This window comes from Telopea speciosissima, chromosome 4 (assembly GCF_018873765.1).
Source record: "Telopea speciosissima isolate NSW1024214 ecotype Mountain lineage chromosome 4, Tspe_v1, whole genome shotgun sequence".
NCBI lineage: Eukaryota > Viridiplantae > Streptophyta > Magnoliopsida > Proteales > Proteaceae > Telopea > Telopea speciosissima.
In genome coordinates this window covers 67,735,284-67,755,842 of record NC_057919.1, presented here as the reverse complement: position 1 = coordinate 67,755,842, position 20,559 = coordinate 67,735,284, and the positions used below count along the sequence as shown (strand labels likewise).

General features: G+C 40.2%; 1 protein-coding gene, 1 long non-coding RNA gene and 1 pseudogene across 2 annotated transcripts; 1 reads left to right on the top strand and 2 right to left on the bottom strand.

Moving 5' to 3' along the window:
- The first annotated feature begins 6,306 nt into the window (after positions 1-6,306).
- Positions 6,307-8,512, top strand: LOC122657696 (annotated as a pseudogene).
- Positions 8,513-9,299: 787 nt separating this feature from the next.
- On the bottom strand, positions 9,300-18,782 carry LOC122659578 (CTP synthase-like). The gene is given in 13 exon segments (XM_043854679.1): positions 9,300-9,358; positions 9,360-9,390; positions 9,665-9,758; positions 9,852-9,916; positions 10,987-11,140; positions 13,266-13,371; positions 13,836-13,999; positions 14,742-14,792; positions 14,903-14,989; positions 18,023-18,069; positions 18,072-18,101; positions 18,352-18,492; positions 18,623-18,782. Coding segments are annotated over 13 exon segments (1,164 nt in total). The 3' UTR covers positions 9,300-9,324.
- On the bottom strand, positions 10,034-10,848 carry LOC122657697. Its single transcript, XR_006332341.1, has 3 exons — positions 10,806-10,848; positions 10,597-10,682; positions 10,034-10,079 (listed from the first exon to the last, which is right to left on the bottom strand). It is a non-coding gene; the product is annotated as an uncharacterized LOC122657697 (long non-coding RNA).
- Positions 18,783-20,559: the final 1,777 nt, after the last annotated feature.

Below are 20,559 nucleotides of genomic sequence, written 5' to 3'. Positions count from 1 at the left end.
AACATCATTCAACATTTTCAATTTATACTTGAACAAATATAATATATTATTAACCCAAGACATATTTTTGGACTTGGTAAAATGATAGATTACAGAGTTTAAAAACAAAAAGATTATGTGTCCCCCGTACTTGCTCAATATGAACCGAACTCAAACCTACTAACTCATTTCACTAAGGATCCTTCTACTTACTACATAAGAGAATGTTCTGAAAACCTAGGCAAACTTCATCCTTAGTGCCTCCTAATCATTCTCTTCTACTTGGGATTCTGTAGTTCTTTATTAATAGTCAAGCCTATTTTAGAGGATATTCTTGTTTTGCAATCATTGTTTGTCTTATGTAATTTTCTGTTTGCTCGGGAGTTTCAACAACATAGCTGACTCCTTAACTAAGAGGGCCGGTCTGGTGCATGCACGACAATTTGACATAATTCCAATCGATGAATCCAAGAGCATTGTTTGATATCCATGATCAAGTTTTTCATGTTAATCTAAATAAATTTGCATTTGCAAAAAAAAAATAATAATAAAGAAAACTCCGATGTAGGTTTCATGCAAATTAATAAAATTATGGATTAACAACCCTTCTAGAATTTATTAAGAATGCAAGTAGAAATAATATATAGTTTCAGTTGTCATACCCATTGCAAACACTAGTATAGTAGTAGATAGTAGTAGGAGCCTAGACAAGGTTGGTCTCCTGGATGGAACTACACTTAATATGAATAATTATCACCTCCAACTCGCGAGCACCTCCAATTCCTCTAATAGGGGGGAATGGACCCCACCTTGGGCAGTGTTTTCAGGCAGGGGGTAGGGTGATCATTTTTGTCCCCATGTGAGGAATTGGAGGGGGCAGAGAATTGGAGGGGATAACGATTCCACTTAATATGCCCCTATTTCGAACTAAAATGTATAAGACCGAGGTAGATTTCAGAGGCTAAACTCTTATTTGGTGAGAATAAATTGAGATAAACTTATTCACGATCCAGAAAATATAATAAACATAGAAAAGAAATAATCACAACCCTAAAACAAGGATTTATGTGGTTTCCCAAGGTGCCTACATATACAGGAGAGATGAGAACAGTTTTCACTAACAATGGATAAAAGATTACACGCCCTCTCCCTCATGTCTCTTTGTGTTTGCAAAGAATTCCTAGTAACCTTTCGAAGACAAATCATATATGCCCTCTCCCTCATGTCTCTTTGTGTTTGCAAAGAATTCCTAGTAACCTTTCGAAGACAAATCACAACCTAGTTCACAGAATACAAGACATCAACCCTCAATATACAAATACTTGAGTTTAACCATTGATCCATTTTTAATTCAGACCTAGATTTCTTCAATTATTGAAAGACATTTTCAACATCATACAATAGGGAGTGAGTTAATGACAAACCCTAACCCAATATGAAGATTATAGATGGCTTTGGGAATTTTTTCTATGTTTGTTTGATATAAGCACATTGCTTACACAATTGGGTTTGTAAATATTTTAAAAAAGGATAGATCACTCTTTGGTGTGGTTGATAGATTAGCTAAAACAACTAGGATCACGAGGCAGATAGGTCATTTTTATGCATGAAAAGCTATTGAACATAAAAAAAATTTCTTGAATATTCTTAGTTATGTTCTTTCTTTTTTTTTAATAGAAATGTTTCCTAACAAATATAGTAAATTATAGGGGTGCAAGTTTCACCCTGTTAGCCCGAACCGCCCTCAGCTCGAACAAGGCTTGGGCTGAGATACCTGGCCCTGAGGGCGGGTCAGGGCTGGAAATTTTTTGCCCTGAATCAAGGTCGAGTCGGGCTAGGATTGACGCCTTGGGCTGAGCTCGGCCCGGCCCAGTTCGACCTTGTTTTAAATTGTACTATAAAATATGAGAAAAAGATCTCTACTTGGTGTTGTTTCCTACACCCTCTCACAGGGCACCGTGAGATGATGCCTCTGCCCCCTGGGTATCTATGCCCCCTGGGTAGATACCCAAGCGTGCTCACTCATTGACCCAAACGTTTGTGTAGAGACCATGTGACCAAGTAGAGATCTCTTGCCCATAAAATATATATTGATATACTATATATATTATAAACTTTAAATGTTACACATATTTTGTTATAAAATATATTACATATGAAGATAACAAGTGTTAACATATTTTATTATAGTGTTATTTTATGTAACATTGATCATTTTTTCCCCACTCAACCCAACTCAGTCCAGTCCATGCATCTCTCTCTTCCCCCACTCCATGATTAGGGCCAATCAGGGTCGGGCCGAGCTGAACCTCAGGGCAGGTCAAGGTTGGGCCGGACTTGGGCCCTGCTAAGTAGACTCATGGTTGGGCTAGGGTTTTAAAAAGCCCGGCCCAACCCGACCTTGTTGCAGCCCTAGTAAATTATATACTAAGTTTGATACATCAACATAAGCTCAATCAGTAGGTCAGGTTGAGCTAGACCTGGACCATGCTAAGGGGACTCAGGGTTGGGCTGGGGTTTTAAAAAGCCCAGCCTACAGCGCTAGTAAATTATATACTAAGTTTGATATAGCAACATAAGCTCAAATGCTCAATCATCTTTGAGGATGATGCGAGCTATAGGATTAGAACTAGAACCACCTTCATTTCTCAACATTTTGAAGGGGGGAAAAAAAAAAAAAAACTCATAAAAATGGGCTCATGTTCTCTGTGCCGCAACGCAGGCTGCGCCCAAACACATGGGCCTGTCACTCAGGGGGTTAGGGTGGTTATTGCGCCCACCCCCATGTGTCTGGGCGCAGCCAGCACAGAGAACATTCTCCCAATGTTATAGGTAAACACGAATCCAAGAGCTAAGAAGACCTCAGCCTCGTTATGGACGAATCTGCAGTAGAAACCATTATTCTTCTCGTCTAGAAATCCCCCTCTATAAAATACTTGAAGATCATAAAAGTAGAACATATAATACAACAAAATTTATTTCCCAAAAGTTACACCAATCCTCCACCTAACTCACCTCTGAATTAAGAACTTTTTGTTTTTTTCTTGATTTCCCATATCTTATTAGTCTTAGCTACCAAGTCTACCTAAACCCATTTATTATTCAATACGAGAACATCAGATCATGAAGAGAAAAGAATAAGAAGGATAGGAAACACAAACACAGAAGAAGCACAAACCAACACACCATGCACGTAGGTGCAAATAAAATTAATGTGAAAGAGGGAATTAATTGAACCATAAGGTTTTAACGGAGACCCCTTTCAACCATCTCGTTGTAGCATTTCATCGAATGCAAGCGCTGCAGCTTCATCTGCTGATAGAAATGTGCGATAAACTCTTCAGCCTTGGCGTCGATCATATCATCCCCATTCTTAAGAATCTCTTCTTCCACCTCGTCATCGCAGTTTAAACCTGCTTTTCGACCAAGCTCTTGGAGATTCTGAGCCGAAGCATAACGGCTACCGCTGTCGACGGAGCTGTACACTGAAGAAGAGGAAGGAGAGGAGGAAGGCGAGTAGGGTCTCTGCGGCGAAATGGGCGAATAATGCATTTCTTGGAAATTCTGTACAGATAGGGAATTAGGGAGCTTAGCCCATTCCGGTGCCAACGCCGGAGTCGATGTCGGTTCCAGTGCAGCTTGGGGCTGGTTGTCGTGTGGGTGTAAAGGGCGCATCGAACCCACGACCCTCCTCCATAGACCCTTCGAAGCAACCTCTTCCTGAGCAGATTTTGAGGATTTGCCGGATCGGCGCCGGAGCATAAACAATGCAACCCTGAGCATGTGAAGTGCGCCGCGCTTCTTGGTTACATTGCTCTGTAATGCTGGTTTTTTCTCTTCACTTTTGGAGATTTCCTGAGTTGCTTCTTCCTTTATGATAAGGACCCCTTCATTTGTTTTTGTTTCATCGCTCTGAGCCTGAGGTGGTGGTGGTGGGTTTTGTTCTTTCCTTTCCTCGGAGATGGCGGCCTGAACTTCTTCTTCTTCTTCTTTTACGAGAAGGAACCCATCATTTGATTTTGTTTCATCGCTCTGAGCTTGAGGTGGTGGTGGTGGTGGGTTTTGTTTTTTGCTTTCCTCGGAGATAGCCTGAACTTCTTCTTCTTCCTGTATGAGAAGGATCACTTCATTTGTTTCGTTGGTCTGAGCCTGAGATGGTGGTGGTGGTGGTGGTAGGCTTTCTTTTTCACTTTTCTCGGAGATCACCTGAATTGCTGTGTCCTTTCCTTTCATTACTCCTGTCCCTCTCTCTATATCTCTCTGTGGTGGTTCCCTCCCCTGCGTTAAACGCAGGGCGAGCAAATAAAGCCTTGAAGAGAGAGAGAGCAGATGCCATGACTATATAGAGGAGTGTAAGAAAATTACGGAAAATGCCATCCAGCATCATCTGCACAGCTCAAACGACATTTTCAGAATATTCTCCATTTTCCCTATTTGGTGTTATGGTATGTTTAAATGACTTAACTATCCTCGGTGGAAATCCAAATGGGAGAGAAGGAAGAAGGGCATAATGGGAAAAGGTTGGGGTCTAGCTTCCGTTGGAGGATGGCAGTAAGGTAATAAAAATCGAGGAAAGAAGAAGTTATATCAGTTTGAGTTTGGAGGGAACAAAACGTGGGGACCGATGTCTTTGGGCAGAGAAATCGGGAGAGTGAGAAACTGTGGTTGTCGACAGCTGCTGACGCGCAAGTCGCGCAAAACTGAAGTTCCTGGAAGAAACAAGTAAAGAACGGATCCAAGAACGGGTCGCCTTCGTTCTTCCACGTTTCACTTTACCACCCCCTACCTTCTAACAATGAAAGCGCGCGAGAGAAAGAGAGAGGAGTGAGTAGAGAAAGAGAAGAAACGGAAGAAGGTTGTTTTCATTCTCAGGGTATCAATCGGGTTGTTTTTGGTGATTCCTGAATCCTAATGGTAGAGGTGAAACTGGGTCGGGTTGGGTTATGATTTTTTTAGACCCTAACCTAACCTAAGGTCGGGCTGATATATTGCATCCCAGGCCCACTCTTATCGGGCTCAACCAAGTCAAACCCGATTACGATGGACCCTGATTAGGCAAAGCCGTGTTTGCCTTGTTTTAAGGTTGAGCCAGGCCAGGCTAGACTGGGCTCAACCTGAGGCGTCAGCTCAAGCCCAACCTTACCTCGGGCTCGCCAGACCAAACTTGCACCCTTTGTGATGGTTTCTAATCGGTTGTTAGTCGCAATGGGCTTTTGTTTATTAAATGGTTCCATTCCAGTCGATTCCATATTTGTGTTTTAGTTTTAGGAATTGTTGAGAAACCCGTCCTAGAATCATCCGATTTAGTAATTGAATGGGTTGGTTTCTTGTTTTGGTTTCAATTTTGATCCCAAATTGACACCTTTACTTCATTCATTACCAGTTCTTCTATCTTTGTATGTGCTTAGGATGGAGACTTACATAAAGGAACTGTGTAATCTTTGGGGTAGTTTTGATACCAAGGAGGAAGTTGAAGCCAGACAATATCTATACCTTTTGATTATCCTTTGTCCAATTCCAAAAAAGTTATTTAAAAGTTAATGGGTAAAAAAAAGTGCTAAAAATTATTTACAATTGACATAATTGTGTTTGTTTTTGTTGCACACTTTTAGATTACACATAAAATGATAAATTTTACCCTCATTGAAAGGAAAAAAAAAAAGGAAAGGTTTTGTGCTTCAATTGTGCATGATGCACGATCATGCACAGAACCATTAGATGGTAGTGAAGGTCTATGTCCAACCACCCCCCCTTTTCCCTCAATTCCATATGATGGCTGTGCATAATCGTGCACCATGCACAACTATACACACAACCTTTATGCCATCCTTGTGAGGCACTTGGTAGCATGAGGTGTGTGTGTAAGCCCACTACTACCAAGAGGCTCTAGCCTCTTGGTTCACACCTCTCCTCCCCTCCTCCACCCAATGTCAAAGGTCCAAAACACCAAATTATTTAAAGGGGAGCTGTTCTCTGTGCTGTGCCCAAGAAACATGGGATGGGCACAATGACCAGTCTGCCCTCTTGCACAGGCTACCCAATTGCCCATATGCCTGGGCGCAGCCTGCACTGCGCACACAGAACATTCTCCCTTACTTAAAAATGCCAAGAGCATATCTGGAAACAAAGCGCCGCAGCTTGATTCCAGCGCGTAAAACCGTGTCCTTCCAGCTATTCTCTCTCTGTCTGGGGTCTCTCGCTTGCACCGCGTATCCAACTCCAGTACTCCACAGTCCACACTCCACCTGTATGTGTTTGAGTAGATATATAATATGGAATTAACAGCCCCTATCAACAACAACGCCTCGTCCTCCGCAGCAGCATCAAATCAAATTTAGGAAAATTCCAAATTCCAATCTCCTCTGCAACAAATCTTTCATTACCAATTACTATCTTCATTTTTTTCTTCCATTCCTCTACATAACACGACATTTAACAACAACAACTACTAGTAGTAGTAGTAGTAGTTACTGTTGTTGGCACTTGGCACTGCAACTAGTAGCAACAGTTTTGGGTTTCTGAAAGTGAGAAGAGATGGGTAAGAAGAAAATGCCTTTAAGCCGTAGAGTATGGAACCTGCTGCGGTTAGCCCTCCTGTGGGCAAGGAAGGGTGGCGTCTTCAAACGTAGGTTGATGATGGACCTCCGCCACAACCCAACCCAACCCATAGACTTGAATCCATCCATTACAGGGAGCGCGAATTCTCCTTGGACGACACCCCAGTCTTCCACTTCAAGATGAACCGCCCGACCTCCATGAGATTCCTCATCCCCTGTCTCCACACCCCTTCTGTCGATTTTGACTACGACTTCGAAGCCGATCTCCTCTATAACACCAACCCAGATGGTAACAGTCTTGGTAGAAAGAGTTTCTTGACCAGTGGCAACGATAGAGAAGAAGAAAAACATTTCGACGACGGCCGGAGGAGCTCTGCTATAGGCTCATGCCGAGAAGAAGACGAAGAAGGAGGAGGAGGGATTGATCTGAAGGCGGAAGAGTTCATTGCCAAGTTCTACGAGCAAATGAAGCTGCAACGCCAGATTTCCTATATTCAATACCACGACATGCTTAATAGAGGAACAAGTTGAGGTGTGATCGAGATTGCTCGTACACAAAAAGTCAATACAGTACACAAAAAAATGTTTGTTCATTTTTTTAAGGATTTATTCCCTTTTCATCGATTCATTCAATTCATTGTTTTTGTAAAAGAAAGGAGCAGTACAAGCTTTAGGGAGTTATTATAAATACATACTGGAGTTGAGGCTTCCTACTGGGATTTGAGAGTAGAACATTCTATATTCTCTTTAGTGTTTACACTAGTACAATTTCTAGAATAAATACTGCCCACAGAATCACAGTTCACACCATATTCACTCTGTAACTCCAGATGGTATTCAAATTCTAATTTCTCGAGCAGAGTTCGGAAAATGATGAACATCCATCTTGGCTTTAACAGTTTAATGGCTCAAGGGCCACATTCCCCGCCACAGCCTCACTGTTTGGAGAACCCTCAAACATTGCCTGCCTACCCAAACCTTCCTCATCCACCGCTCCATCCCACCCTCCCCGTCTTGTAACCTTTGCTGGATTGGCCAAGAAGACACCACTCACCTCTTCTTTGACTACCCCTTCACCTCCTCCATCTGGAACAAGGCCTTGTCTTCTATCTGGCCTCGGACTAGAAGAGCTAGGAGTTTTGACCGTGAATGGCTTTGGTTGCTCAAGAATTTCCCAGAGAACTCTATTTGTGACACTATTGGGAAGCTTGTTTTTAGCGCTGCAGTTCACCATATCTGGTTGGAGAGAAATATTAGGACATGGACTTCCAAATCTAGATCATTCGATACGATTTGGAAAGCCATCTCCTCCGATGTTTCTTCCAAGCTTAGCTATATCCAGCAGCAACATTGCAAGGACAACTTCAGAAACTGACACATTTTGATTTTTTGGGCCCTTGATATTGCCCTTCTGCGGCCTCCCTCCTGTGCGTAGGCTGGCTGGCCGCCTCCCCCCCCCCCTCCCCCCTCCCCCTCCCCCTCCCTTTTTTCTGCTCTCTACTTCTTTTCTTTTCTTTTCTTGTACATTGGTTCCCCCTTCCTTTCCCCCTCTTGGGGTTCGGTAATACATTCATTTACCAAAAAAAAGATTGATGATCAGCTTGAAGTTGGGTGGATTCCAGAGCTTGCTTTCATAATTCTGGCAGAGGGAATAATTCAAAGTGCATTGTGGTCTTAGGGATTTGAGATAGTCAACTTATCTGAGCAGCGGAAACAATGGTAGATTGGCGAAGATCACACTTGCTCAAAGTTCAGCAATTGAGTTCACAGCCTCACAGGTCAGATGAAGACTTTCGTGGGTTAATTGCTGCAAATACTTGAAGGATTATGACGAAAGCAGAGGACAACATTTGATAGATGGGAGTTCAGTTTCATCACGAGACCCTTGATGAGGAGGGTTAGATAACTTAGATTAGTAATCTCTGGCTATTACCTTTATCAGGAAGAGGAAGATGAGATAGATGGGAGTTAAGCATGTCTGAGAACCAAATAAATTCTGCATTTAGGGGCTTGTGGTTGCAGTGGCATTCTCATTGGTGCTTTTAGTTTCTTGCGATGAAGTTGATCATTATGTAGTTTTGGTCTCTAACTCTAGGAATGGTTTCATGTTCCTCTTCTCTTTTCCTGTTTCCTCCTGGATATAAATCATTGATGGCCTAATAAGTTTTGCTTCTGCATAAAGGTTCTCATATGCAGACAAACCAGATACTCATCCTCAGCATGGATGTGCTTTTGGAATTTTGGGGCTAAAAAACACATTTAACAAACACTCCCCGTACTTCCAAAGAATAGTCAACTTCAAGGGGGGAAATATCAATAAAATATAAGAAAGAAAAAAAGGAGTAAACATACGTAATATATTGTTTGTCAATACAACTCAAAACCCTTCCAACAAGTATTTTTCAACCAAGCCCAAAATTGTTTTTCTCAGACAAGTTCTCTGTCCAAAAAATGGGGATATAAAAAAAAAAAGCACTTCAATCCACGCCAACCCAAAAAATAGAATCACAATAAGGTGGGTTAAAATGACCAGGTGGAGAAGAAAATACGTAACACGCAATGTTCGGCATTTAAACTCCGTAAGTATATAGTTTCCACCTCTTATGATCAAGTTGTATAAGCCTTATTCTGCATATGCTTGACTTAAGGGCTTCTATATGTTATTTCTACACGGAGATAATAAAGCAAGTGTAGATTATTATATTCAAGAGAATTTTCTAGAATTCAATGATAACTGATACCTCTACAAAAGAATGAACCAGCCGTTGTGAGATGCTTAAGTGCCATATTAACTTCCATTTTGATGCTTGTTAAATATATGCTTCCAACTGTCCTGTTGCTGCCAGTACAAGACCTAAAACGAAACCATAATCAATAGGCAAAAACTGATACATTCAGACGTAACACTAGTGCTTGGAACTTAAATCATAGAGAATCCCTGAAATTCATTATAGATTACTAGAATAGAAGACATATACAAAAACTTATGAAAAAGAAATAAACCTCCCAACAAAGAAGATGGATGCAACATGGTAATAGGTTAGAGTAGTTAAGAACTCTGGTAGTGCATAAACACACATATTAAGTGCTTAAATAATTAGAAGTTCCAGATCCTGCAATAATGATACCTAGAAATAGAGCAGAAGGCCACCCAGGCCATGATTTGAATTCTGGATGAAACTGCGCTCCCACATAGAATGGATGACTTGAAAATTCTAGAATCTGCACAAAAATATAACACAAACTTTACATTTCCATGATACCATGGAGTTAACAGAATAAAGTTTCTCCAATTTACCAGATAAGAATACCAACCTCCATTCTTTTTCCACTTTCATCTTTTCCTACAAATTTTAGGCCAGCTCCTTCTAGTTTGTCAACTCAGGGTTTACCTACATCAGAAAGTTCTTTTAATGGCAATGTAAATGAACATCCTAATGTACATCCACATGTCTTTCAAATGTCATTCCACTCAGTCAAACTTAAAGACTAACCTCATATATATGCCAATGACGCTCGTCCACATACTCTGAATTATGGTATCTGAAGATACGCATCAAACAAGAAGGGGAAAGAGAAAAGGAACTCATTTAGGCATAGAATGCAAATTGGAGGATGCTAACGGTTCATGAATTGATGCTTATGCTAACAATTTGCAAGAACCAAAAGTCTATCAACATAATGATACATGTGGCATATGTGAATCGACCTTGGACCATCGATTAGACAAGTTTCATATGAAAGATTTCCAGGATACAGGTTGAGACAATTCAACCCTTGCTATCAGTATAGATGCTATTCTGGACATTCACCATGTGTTTGTTTTAATGGATACTGACTTCAGAGTGCAAGCAGAAAATTCCAGAGAACAGGGAACCACATGAACAATTTGTGAGATTGTACAGTGACCGTGTATCCCACATGCATTGATATGGAAACACTGAACTGAACTAGTATATTTGACTTGAATTAGATGGTACTGGCATTCAAGTTTGCAGTGAGTAGAGTGGTTGCAAGCGTTTATAAACTGAAAAATATAGTGATCAAGTCTGTCTCATACCGCTCAGAAGAAATACAGTCGGGAGTCTGAAAGAATGTTCTTCGAGATCCTAGTCTCATTGTATTTCCCATATGTGTCCCGGAGCCCTGCATGGGATGTTGAAGTCACAAAAAGATACCGATTAGATCAAATTAATTTGTTCACATAAAAAGTCACCCCATAATTGCTAAGTCAACGTAAAAGATGCATGATTTTTATTCATTTCATACCTCTGTCATGAAAATTACAACAGGATCGGGTGTGTTGACATCAAACTCTGCTGTTTGCATTGTTCAAATCCAAAACCTGACCAGGTACAAAACCCAAGGAAGAAGGGAAAAAAGGAAAGAATTACAGACAATGAGAAGGTGTCGCAAATAATGCTAAAACTTGAACAAGGGAAAAGAATACGGTCAGATCTAGCAAGCTCAATGACAGAAATCTGCATTCCCAAGCAAATCCCAAGATAGGGGACATGATTCTCTCTGGCATATTTTGCAGCCAATATCATTCCTTGCACACCTCGATCTCCAAGTCCACCAGGAACCAAGACACATGCTGCATTCTGCAAATTTGCATCCTTTCAATAATAGTTTTATTTAGGATAAACCAGTTTTCTAAAAATATATCACCTAAGGCAATTCGACCAGAAATAAAACATATTAGTATATGGTCCACAACAAATATTTATATTCAGCGGATGGACGATCATGTAAACATATTATACCTCAAAAATTACTTCAATATGGTAAGCATTTCAATGCATAATTCAGCTCATCAAACACTGAAGTCTCAGTTTAAAGTTTTCTACAGACAGTTAAGTTCTACTTCTCTCTCCAAGCAAGTCCGGGCTAAAGGATTATCACTGAAGATCCAATTCCTCACTTGGTCAACATCACTATATCACATCCTTACAATTTTGATCACCTTAAACAAAAAAGGCATACTCACCTCCCAATCCACTACCCTTTCGCTTGTGAATCACCTTTGTGATCCACCGCCTTATTCCTTGTGAGGTAAGGTATAGGACGCTATGGAGTTTGGAAACTTGCAGGCAGTCGAAAGAATCCATAGAAAATTGAGCAATTGAGCAAGGCAGTTGCGGGAAAATTTACAAGCTGCTTTGTGCTGGATAGAAAGGGAAAAAAGGGCACTTTTTCTCATCACAAGACCAAACCAGCAAATGGAGTCGCAAAGAAAAATCAAAGCGCTGCTGTATTTTTGGAGCTCCTGTACTGTATAGCCGCTTTCCGGAATAAACTCATTTAACTTATTAAGGGGACAAAAAAAGTAAATCCCCCAATCGCACACCCCCTGCTCCCAAAAATAAATTAGATGAAGCAAATCCATTGGACCAGCCCATCAAAGTGCACAGCCATAACATTACACTGGATTCCAAGCAAATAAATCCTTTTCTGGATTCTAGGTGAATCCTCATGAAACAACACGCAATTGCCTTGGGTTTGAAACTCTTCTTCAAAAATTCCTTTTGAATACAACCCTGATTTCATTTTTCTCTGTGAGACTAAAATTGTATCCCCGGACATCCAAATTCTCCCCCAACTTCTTACGAAGCTCCATACCATTGGATTTATCAGTGGTTCTGGCCAGGGGTTTTAGAGGAGGCCTCTGGCTTTTGAGCCGATCCCACTCCCAGAGAAAACAAACGATTCTTGGAGATAGGTTTATAGCTTCTTTCATTACTGAACCTATAACTGGTCAAAAGTGGTGCTTAATCTAAGGGAGACCGTGTAGAGTTCAGAGGGGTGAATCGGTTGGATCTCAATAGGAGGAGTAGATGTCGGAGGTGGTTCCGTTGTCTCATTTTCCATAAAATAGAAATTAGAATCTTCGTCCGATTGGGAATCGTCGGACTCAGAGACAAGTTCATACAGAAGTTCAGTTGGTCTGAAACTTCAGAAAAGAAAAGAACCTCGTAATCACATTCGTCAAGATAACGAATCATTTTTCGAGCATTCTTAGTTTTATTAGCAGTTATGCCCCACCAAAAGCATCTCTTCGACTTGCCTTTTGGAAAAATCTGAAGGTTTTTATTCATTTCCTGTCTGTTCCCTTTACCATTATAGGGAACTTTAACGAACTACTATCAAATGTTTATAAATTTGGCGGATCCCCGGTCACACCATCAATTCCCGCAGCTGAATGCCTCTCTTCCCTTATTATTGATTTCTCATTGGAAGAAATTCAGCCCCTGGGTAATTGGTTCACTTGGCACAACAAAAGGAAACCTCCAAATTGTGTCAAAGAACACCTTGACCGATGCTTGGCTATCCCTTTGGTCATAGGTCTCTCTTCAGACTCTCCCTTCTTTTGCACCAAACCATAACCCCTTCCTCCTTGACTCATCACTGCCTCACAATTCCTATCGTAAACTCTTCCAGACCACCCCGATTTCCTACCATTCATCTCAGCTAAATGGCATAGAATTAATGCCGAAAATCTCACAATCAAACTCAGTGACATCTCACTTTTATTGAAAAAAATGGAACAAAGATGTCTTTGGTAGAATTGATATACTCAAGAATCAACTCTTGGATCACTTCCATCTTCTTGAATCCTGTAAACATTCTGACCACACCCTCAACCTCTTGGCTGAAACAGAAAACTCCATTAAAATGATCTTGGATGCAGAAGAGACATTTTGGATGCAAAAATCTCGGCATATGTACATTAATGAGGGCGACAGGAACACCCGTTTCTATCACTCCATTACCAAGCAAAATGCTAGAACCCACCGGATCAATGCCATCAAAGATAATGAAGGAAACCTCATATCTGAACCACCAAGAACAGCACAGCTTTTTGAAAATCATTTCCATGAAGTTTTTTCCACTTCTCAACCTCTTGACCCCTCCTTTGTTGAGCGTCTTTTTGATCCAATTGTCTCTCTCGAATCTAATTCCTCCTTTCTGCTTTTCCTTTTGAGGAAGAAATCAAGAATGCTATTTTCAGCATTGGAGCCTTCAAAGCTCCAGGTTTGGATGGGATCTCAGCCAGTTTTTATCACCAATTCTGGGATATCATTAAACCTGATATCACTGATTTTTTCACCCAATTCTTCACCTCTACCATTCTCCCCTTTGGTGTGAACCATACCCTCATTACATTGATTCCCAAAAAAACAATCCTCTTGCCGTGTGGAGGCTTTTAGGCGCATTAGCCCGTGTGACGTTTCTTATAAAATTTTAACAAAATACTGGCTAATAGGCTTAAACCTCTCCTACCGGACATCATTTCACCTTTTCAATCTGCCTTCATTAAAGGCCGTCAGATCGTTCCGTCCTCCCTTGCCTTGCAACCGTCGTATTCCCTTGAAAAACACAAGCACTTGGGAGGCTACTGACGATCCACGGAGCCCGGCTTCATCAACACTAGACGGATCCAGACTAGTTAGTGATAGAGACTATGAACAGAGCATTTAGTGTATGTAGAAACAGCCAAACTGAGCCAAGACCAAGCTTCAAATCGGTTCAGACAAGCATACCGTGTCCAATACCAAGTAGGCAGCTGGTTCAAGCCCAATCTCCCTTGTTCACGCCCATGAAGGCTGACTCAACATTCCTATTTTTGAGGACCTCAACCGAGTGCTATAAGATCAATAATTTCCTATTTAATCTAGAATATTGGGAGATTTGGGGAGTGCTTTATCTTTCCCTTCCTAAATTTTAGGATTTGGAGAGTTATCCAAGGAGTCGCAGTTTTGGGAGGAATATTCAACGTGATCTCTTCCATTCTTTATTTCCCTTGATATATTATAGGAAGTTGTGGGATTGAGAGAGAGAGAGAGAGAGAGAGAGAGAGAAAGAGAGAGAGGGAGACAGTTTTGAGCTCATTGGGACGAATTATGTATTTTATTTCCTTTTTTATAGGATTTCATGTGCCTTGGACCCCATCCACGAATTGGGTACCTTGGCTAGTTATTTATTTCCTTTTTTCCCTTCATTTTGTGCTTTAATTTGCAATTAATCTTAGTCGTAGGATTTTATAGGCTTAGAGATTAGAATTAGATTTTATTTTGATTTCTTACAAATGTACCCGCGGTACATTTGAATACAACAATTACAAGACTACCCCTCGGGCTATTTCAATCAGTTGTAGCTCTTTGTGCAATAGAATGAGAATAGATAACACTCCATAAAACACACTTGAACAGTTTTCCCTAGATAATTGCCTCTTCTTTCCTTCTCAAGGACAGACTGAAACCATGGAAAATAGATAAATTATCTTGAAAGAATTCATAGATGACTTACATATTGGCTCTGGAAAGTAAAGTAAAATGAAAATCACATGGCATGCATATAAACACCTGATAAATTTTTCCCCTGGTTATGTTGTTGTCTCTTGTCAGGGTCACATCCAAGAAGTGTTCATAATTTCCAAGATCTAAATCAACCTTTTCATATAGCATAGCACATATAAATAGAGACATAATAATAAAATAAAAATGGTATGGTTATAGTAAATTTAATACATTTTCGAAGCTGAAATCTGTGAATCTAGACTCAAACAACACAATGGAATAAACAAAAGTGAGACAGTGATAGCATTTACTAAATGGAACGATGGTCATTTTCAAGAGAAACACTACATTTTCGGCTGAATCTGGGAAAAAAAAGGTCTAATTGAATGCCTGCTCTAGGCATATTGTAGCTCAAGCACACGCAACAAAGACCTAACCATCCAAGAAGATGTTGACCTCAGAATAAATGACAACTAGATCCCTGCCCCCATCCATGAACTCTGATGGAAGATCTTGGCAATCTGGGAATGCTGGAGGGGTGATGATGCATTAAGTATGGAAATATTCTGTTAGTGTACTACTCTAGACCTATAGGCACTGCAGGTCTATCATAATGGAACTCTTATCTGTCATACAACTACAAGAACTGCAACCATTACCACCAATGGAGTGGTCTTCCTTGATCATTCAAGGAGATTCAGGGCTGTTCACAGCATAGAGCCCCATGAAAATACATGCATCTGATCAGAAATGCTACAGCCATATATCAATCTAGAAACACGTCATTCTGGTGGAGGACTTCGTCTGATAAAGTTTTGGCAGATAAACTTTCTTAGGGGCATTGAGACAACTATATACCTTAATGTACCAATGATATGTTTTTCTTCTTACAACAAATATTCTGTAACACAATGGAATTGTATGTTTCATATGTCATACTATAGCTTTGTGGGTTTTTATACTTTCTAAATTTCCCTCCTTCGACAAATTCCAAGGGGAAAAACGTACAAATATAATAATCTAATTGGTTTGAAACTTAAATTATGGCCAATTGACCATCAATCTGACACTCATGATCGTTATACATCTTGAAGAGCTGATTGAGAACTAAACTATTTAACAGACAACCCGAAACTCTGACTTGGTTCTTGCTTCAAGTCTTCAACAGAAACACGGATAGTGAAAGTGCTAAAGAGAGTAACAACTGCTGTCAGATTGAGCAGCCAAGTGCTAAGCCTGGGTGTGGCAGATGATCCTACAGGCAATACACTAATGGATAAGGTGTTGGCATATGGCACCATAACCACTTGCTTATCTTATTATTTGTATTTATTTCTGAAATTTGTTGATGCAGATTCATCACCAAATAGGGCTTGTTTCATTGGGAATAAGTCTAGGGTTGGGTTACATACATGTTGGGCCTTTGATCCCATGGGTTTCTAATGTAATAGACCACTTTGATGGGCCTAAAATATGGGTATATAGGTTGCATACGGGATTAGCCCAATACTTAGTTTATTTTTATGTTTTTTAATTGAACCGGTTCAAATTGGTTGCATCCAATTGGTTCAATTTAAGTGATCATGTGACTTGGTTAAGTGGTCATGTGATGTAAGTTGGGCTGGATTAGGACTCTATAAGTCCAGCTATGTTTTGAGTCTATTTCCTTTAGTATTCTAGTTTCCTAGTTAGTTTAAGTTACCTAATATGTTAGGAATAGGGTTAGGCCATTCTTTTTTAGTGTCTAAGTCTATTTTTGAATCTTCTATATAAGTTTGTAAGGGAGGCCAGCATTACATACGAATTTAATTAATGAAAAAGTTTTTGTTTGCTGCCATAGCTGCTGCTCTGCTCTGTTGAGTGAACCTTGTGAGTAATATCAAGGCTACCTTGTGGGTAATATCAAGGTGAAGGGATTGGTGGACTCCGATCGACTCCTTGCATCTTGTAGATCGGGAGGTCCTTCTTCTTATTCAATCAAGCTTCTTCAAGCTGCTGCTGCTGTTGCCTTTGAAGGAGATCAAACCAGTAAGTAATTTTAGTTTCGTGCATGCATCCTTCCCCTCCATCCATCTCTAAAAATCTGTCCAGCCTTATCCCTCCACTCGATCTCAGTTGCAGCCCAATCTGTCCATCAAAACCCTAAATCCAATTCTGCCCTAAATTGCAGAATTGCAAAACTCATCCAAACCCTAACTTCTTTATACCAAAATAACCCCCTCGACCTGCCCATTAATACCCTATAAACCCCTTTCCCAAAATCCACCCCTAAACCCTAGATCCTGAAAACACTCCATTTTTACAAGGCCTCTAACCTGAAACCCTAGATTTCCAACTTCATCCAAATCAATCCAAACCTACACCAATAGACTCATAAAAACCTGCACATCATTACCAAATAAAACCCTAACTCTAACCCTAATTCTGCCCTAATTAGCCTAAGCTGTCCCAATTGGCCAGCCTTGTTTGGTGATCCTATTACCCTGGTTCCTAGTGGGACTACTCTTACCTAGGACTACATTATTTGTTTAAGGAATATGTAACGCGTTAAGCCACCAGCAAAAGATCCAAGTCTTTGCATGCTAGCTGTTAGCATAGTGATGCACCTGGTCTGAGTAAATCTAGTTGATAGAAGTATACCCTATGCCATTTGTAGGTAACCCAGAGGGAGAACATGATGTACAAGTGGCAAGATCTTTGGGCTTTACTGTTGAAGGCTTCTCCAGAAAGAATGGAGATATGTTGGATTACCAATTCTAAATATTAGGCTTGCAGGAATCATAATCCACTATTTATTACAGTGCACAATGAAATACTTTTAAGGAATATAAATTCTGAGTGAAGATCTTACTATGTGTATTCTGCTCTACTTGGATTATCATTCCCAATTGGTTTTGTGCCTTTGGGCCACACGAGTGTATGGGTTGCCTTAAATTAGTTGAAGATAATAAAAAAATGCAGATAAAAAAAGACACAGGATTTCTACCAACCCCTCTTCCTCAACCACCTCAACCCAAAAAGTAAAAAACATTCAGAAGATGACAAACGAGAAGGAAAGCAAACATTTAAAAAAAAATATTAAAAGCTAGATTGCATTGTTATGGTTAAACAAATTACTCAAACTTCTCGCCAAACATTTCTTACTTAATTTATAATAATAATATTATGCAGAAGAGGAAAGCAAACCTCTCCACCATCGTCGAGTACAAAAACCTCCCCATGTTCAAACGGGACATAGTGCCCGCATCCATATTCAAGTAAGGATCTGCACTTACAGCAGAAACACCAACAACTAAATAAATAAATGAATAATTTCAACTAAATTGAAATTCTACAAACCCAAAAGAACAAAGATCATAAAGAGTGAGTAAAACTCCAGAAATGTAAAGTCGAGCTAAAATCTATTTAAAAAAAAAAAAAACGAAAATGACACTGAAACAATTTGAAACCAGAATGAACACACGCAATAACACAAAAGCAAAAGGGGAAGACACCGGGAGGGGACGGGGACGAACCAATCTTGATGGAGGTGACACGCAGACCACACGCTTTGAGGACGACACCTATACTGCTTGCGGTGACTCCTTTGCCGAGCCCACTGACCACACCTCCGGTCACCAGAACGTATTTCACTCTCTTTCTCTCTCTCTCTCTCTCTCAATTCTCAAACTGAAGCGCTCTCTCTGTCTCCTGATTCTCCTCTCAGTATCTTACTCCCTGCGTTTCTTCCCGGGATTCCCTGGTAATCCCTATTCGCTTAACTTACACGACAAGCCATACACCAACTGCTTGCACTAATGTCCGAGCGGGAAACAGTGAAGCCGCAATCCGCCTCGATAAAGGAAGTCGCTTTCGTAAATATGCCCAATGACCAATGTATATTCCGCAATTTGCACGTATGAGGTTGCACAGTGGTGGATAAGTGGATTGGTGATTCGTTGACCATGATATTCGACTGGTCAAAGATTTTTTTTTTTTTCCTTAGTGAAAGTTGCATTCTTTATCCAGGAGCATGGCCCTGCTCCAGTGTAGAGCCAATGAGAGTGTACGTGCAAGCATCAATAAAAGCAAAATTTCTATCCTTCATGAGGTGGGTATGGTAATTTTGCCCATGCTGTGTCTAGGGAGCCATATTTTTCAGTATAGTTGACCAATGTTGCTGAAAGTTAGATTTTCAGCAAAATCTTTCACATGGAAATGTTAGATTTATTGAATTACTTAACTCCAAAGCTTAATCCATTAACTGGAGAGCGGTAACTTCTATATATTGAGATGTTCAATTTTGTTCTTCTTAACAAGTCTTCTATGTCTTAAAGGGAGGAAAATTTTAAAATAAAAATAAGTCTATATTATTAGGAAATGAATCTCATATTTGTCAATACATTGTTTTATCACTCTTTTTCGTTTGGACTGAAAATTGTCATGATGGTAGGGAATCTTTTGATCTATTTATTAACATAATTACAACTCCTTTCAATCTGTCATGTGTTACATATTGTGTGCAAACCAAGGTTACATAGTCTACATAGACAGGAAAACCTCAAACCCTATAAGTTTACAGTGGACCTTGTTATTAAATATTTTGTGGAACCAGTTTTCTTTTTCCATAGCAATTACCTATAATTAAACAATATGTGATGAAAAATGCCATAAAAATGGGAAAAGGCTCTCTGCACCCTTTCGGGTTGGATACACTAACATCTCTATGTCTATCTCTTTCTTCTTCACATGAAATGATCTTGTTGCCCTCTAATTTACAATAGCATTTTCTCGCACCTTATTGGTGCACGCCTCTATGTTGTTTGCTCAGAGGGTAGCATTCTTTGTGGGAGAGTGCAGGAGCCACGCGTGCGAGGCAACCAATGAGAATGCGCATGCTGGCATCTTGGGGGCGAAATTTTCACCTTTCATAGGAGCGGGCCGGTTGTTTTGCCCCCACTTTGTATGGGTGTGGCCTACGCCCCTCCCTCCCCCCCCCCCCCCACACACACACAAAGAACATTTTCTCAAATATATATATATATATATATATATATATATATATAATAAAAAGATGATAGAATGTTGCTTGGGCCTCTAGAGCCTGCACATGCACGCTGGCCAATGGGAGCGTATGCACAAGCATCAACCTAGGCATGATTTCTGTCTTTCCATGAGGGCAATGCGGTATTGTGTCTAAGTTTAGGAGTCACACTGGCCACATGACTAGGTAGCATTCTTTTTCCCATAATAAAAATCCCCCCTCCCAAACCCCTTTAATATTAGTCATAAGAGATTGGTGATGCTTGTGCCCTTTTCTCAAAAACTATAGTACTGCTTGTTTATTCCTTCTTTTCTCTTTCTTTTGAAGGCAAAAATCACTAGGAGATTGGTGATGTCTGTGCCCTTTTCTCAACAACTTCTAGAGTATTTCAATAAAGTCATTACAAAAAAACAAACACACACACACACAAGTAGTAGAGGCTAGGAGGAGATTGACCTCCTGCACTTACAAGAAAGTTCACCTTTGCATGACAAATGGAGATTGGTAAAGTAAACTTTTGAAGATCCCCTTTGCATGTATTTGTAATGAATTAAACTTTCTGCTTTTCAATGTGAAATATATGTTAGTCCATAGGCATTTTGCTCACAAGCATTGAATTTATAGGAAAGAGAATGTTACCTGGGTACGTGTGCTGCCCTTGCGCCAAGGGCGAGCGGAATGACCTTAGTTCCCCTGAGAA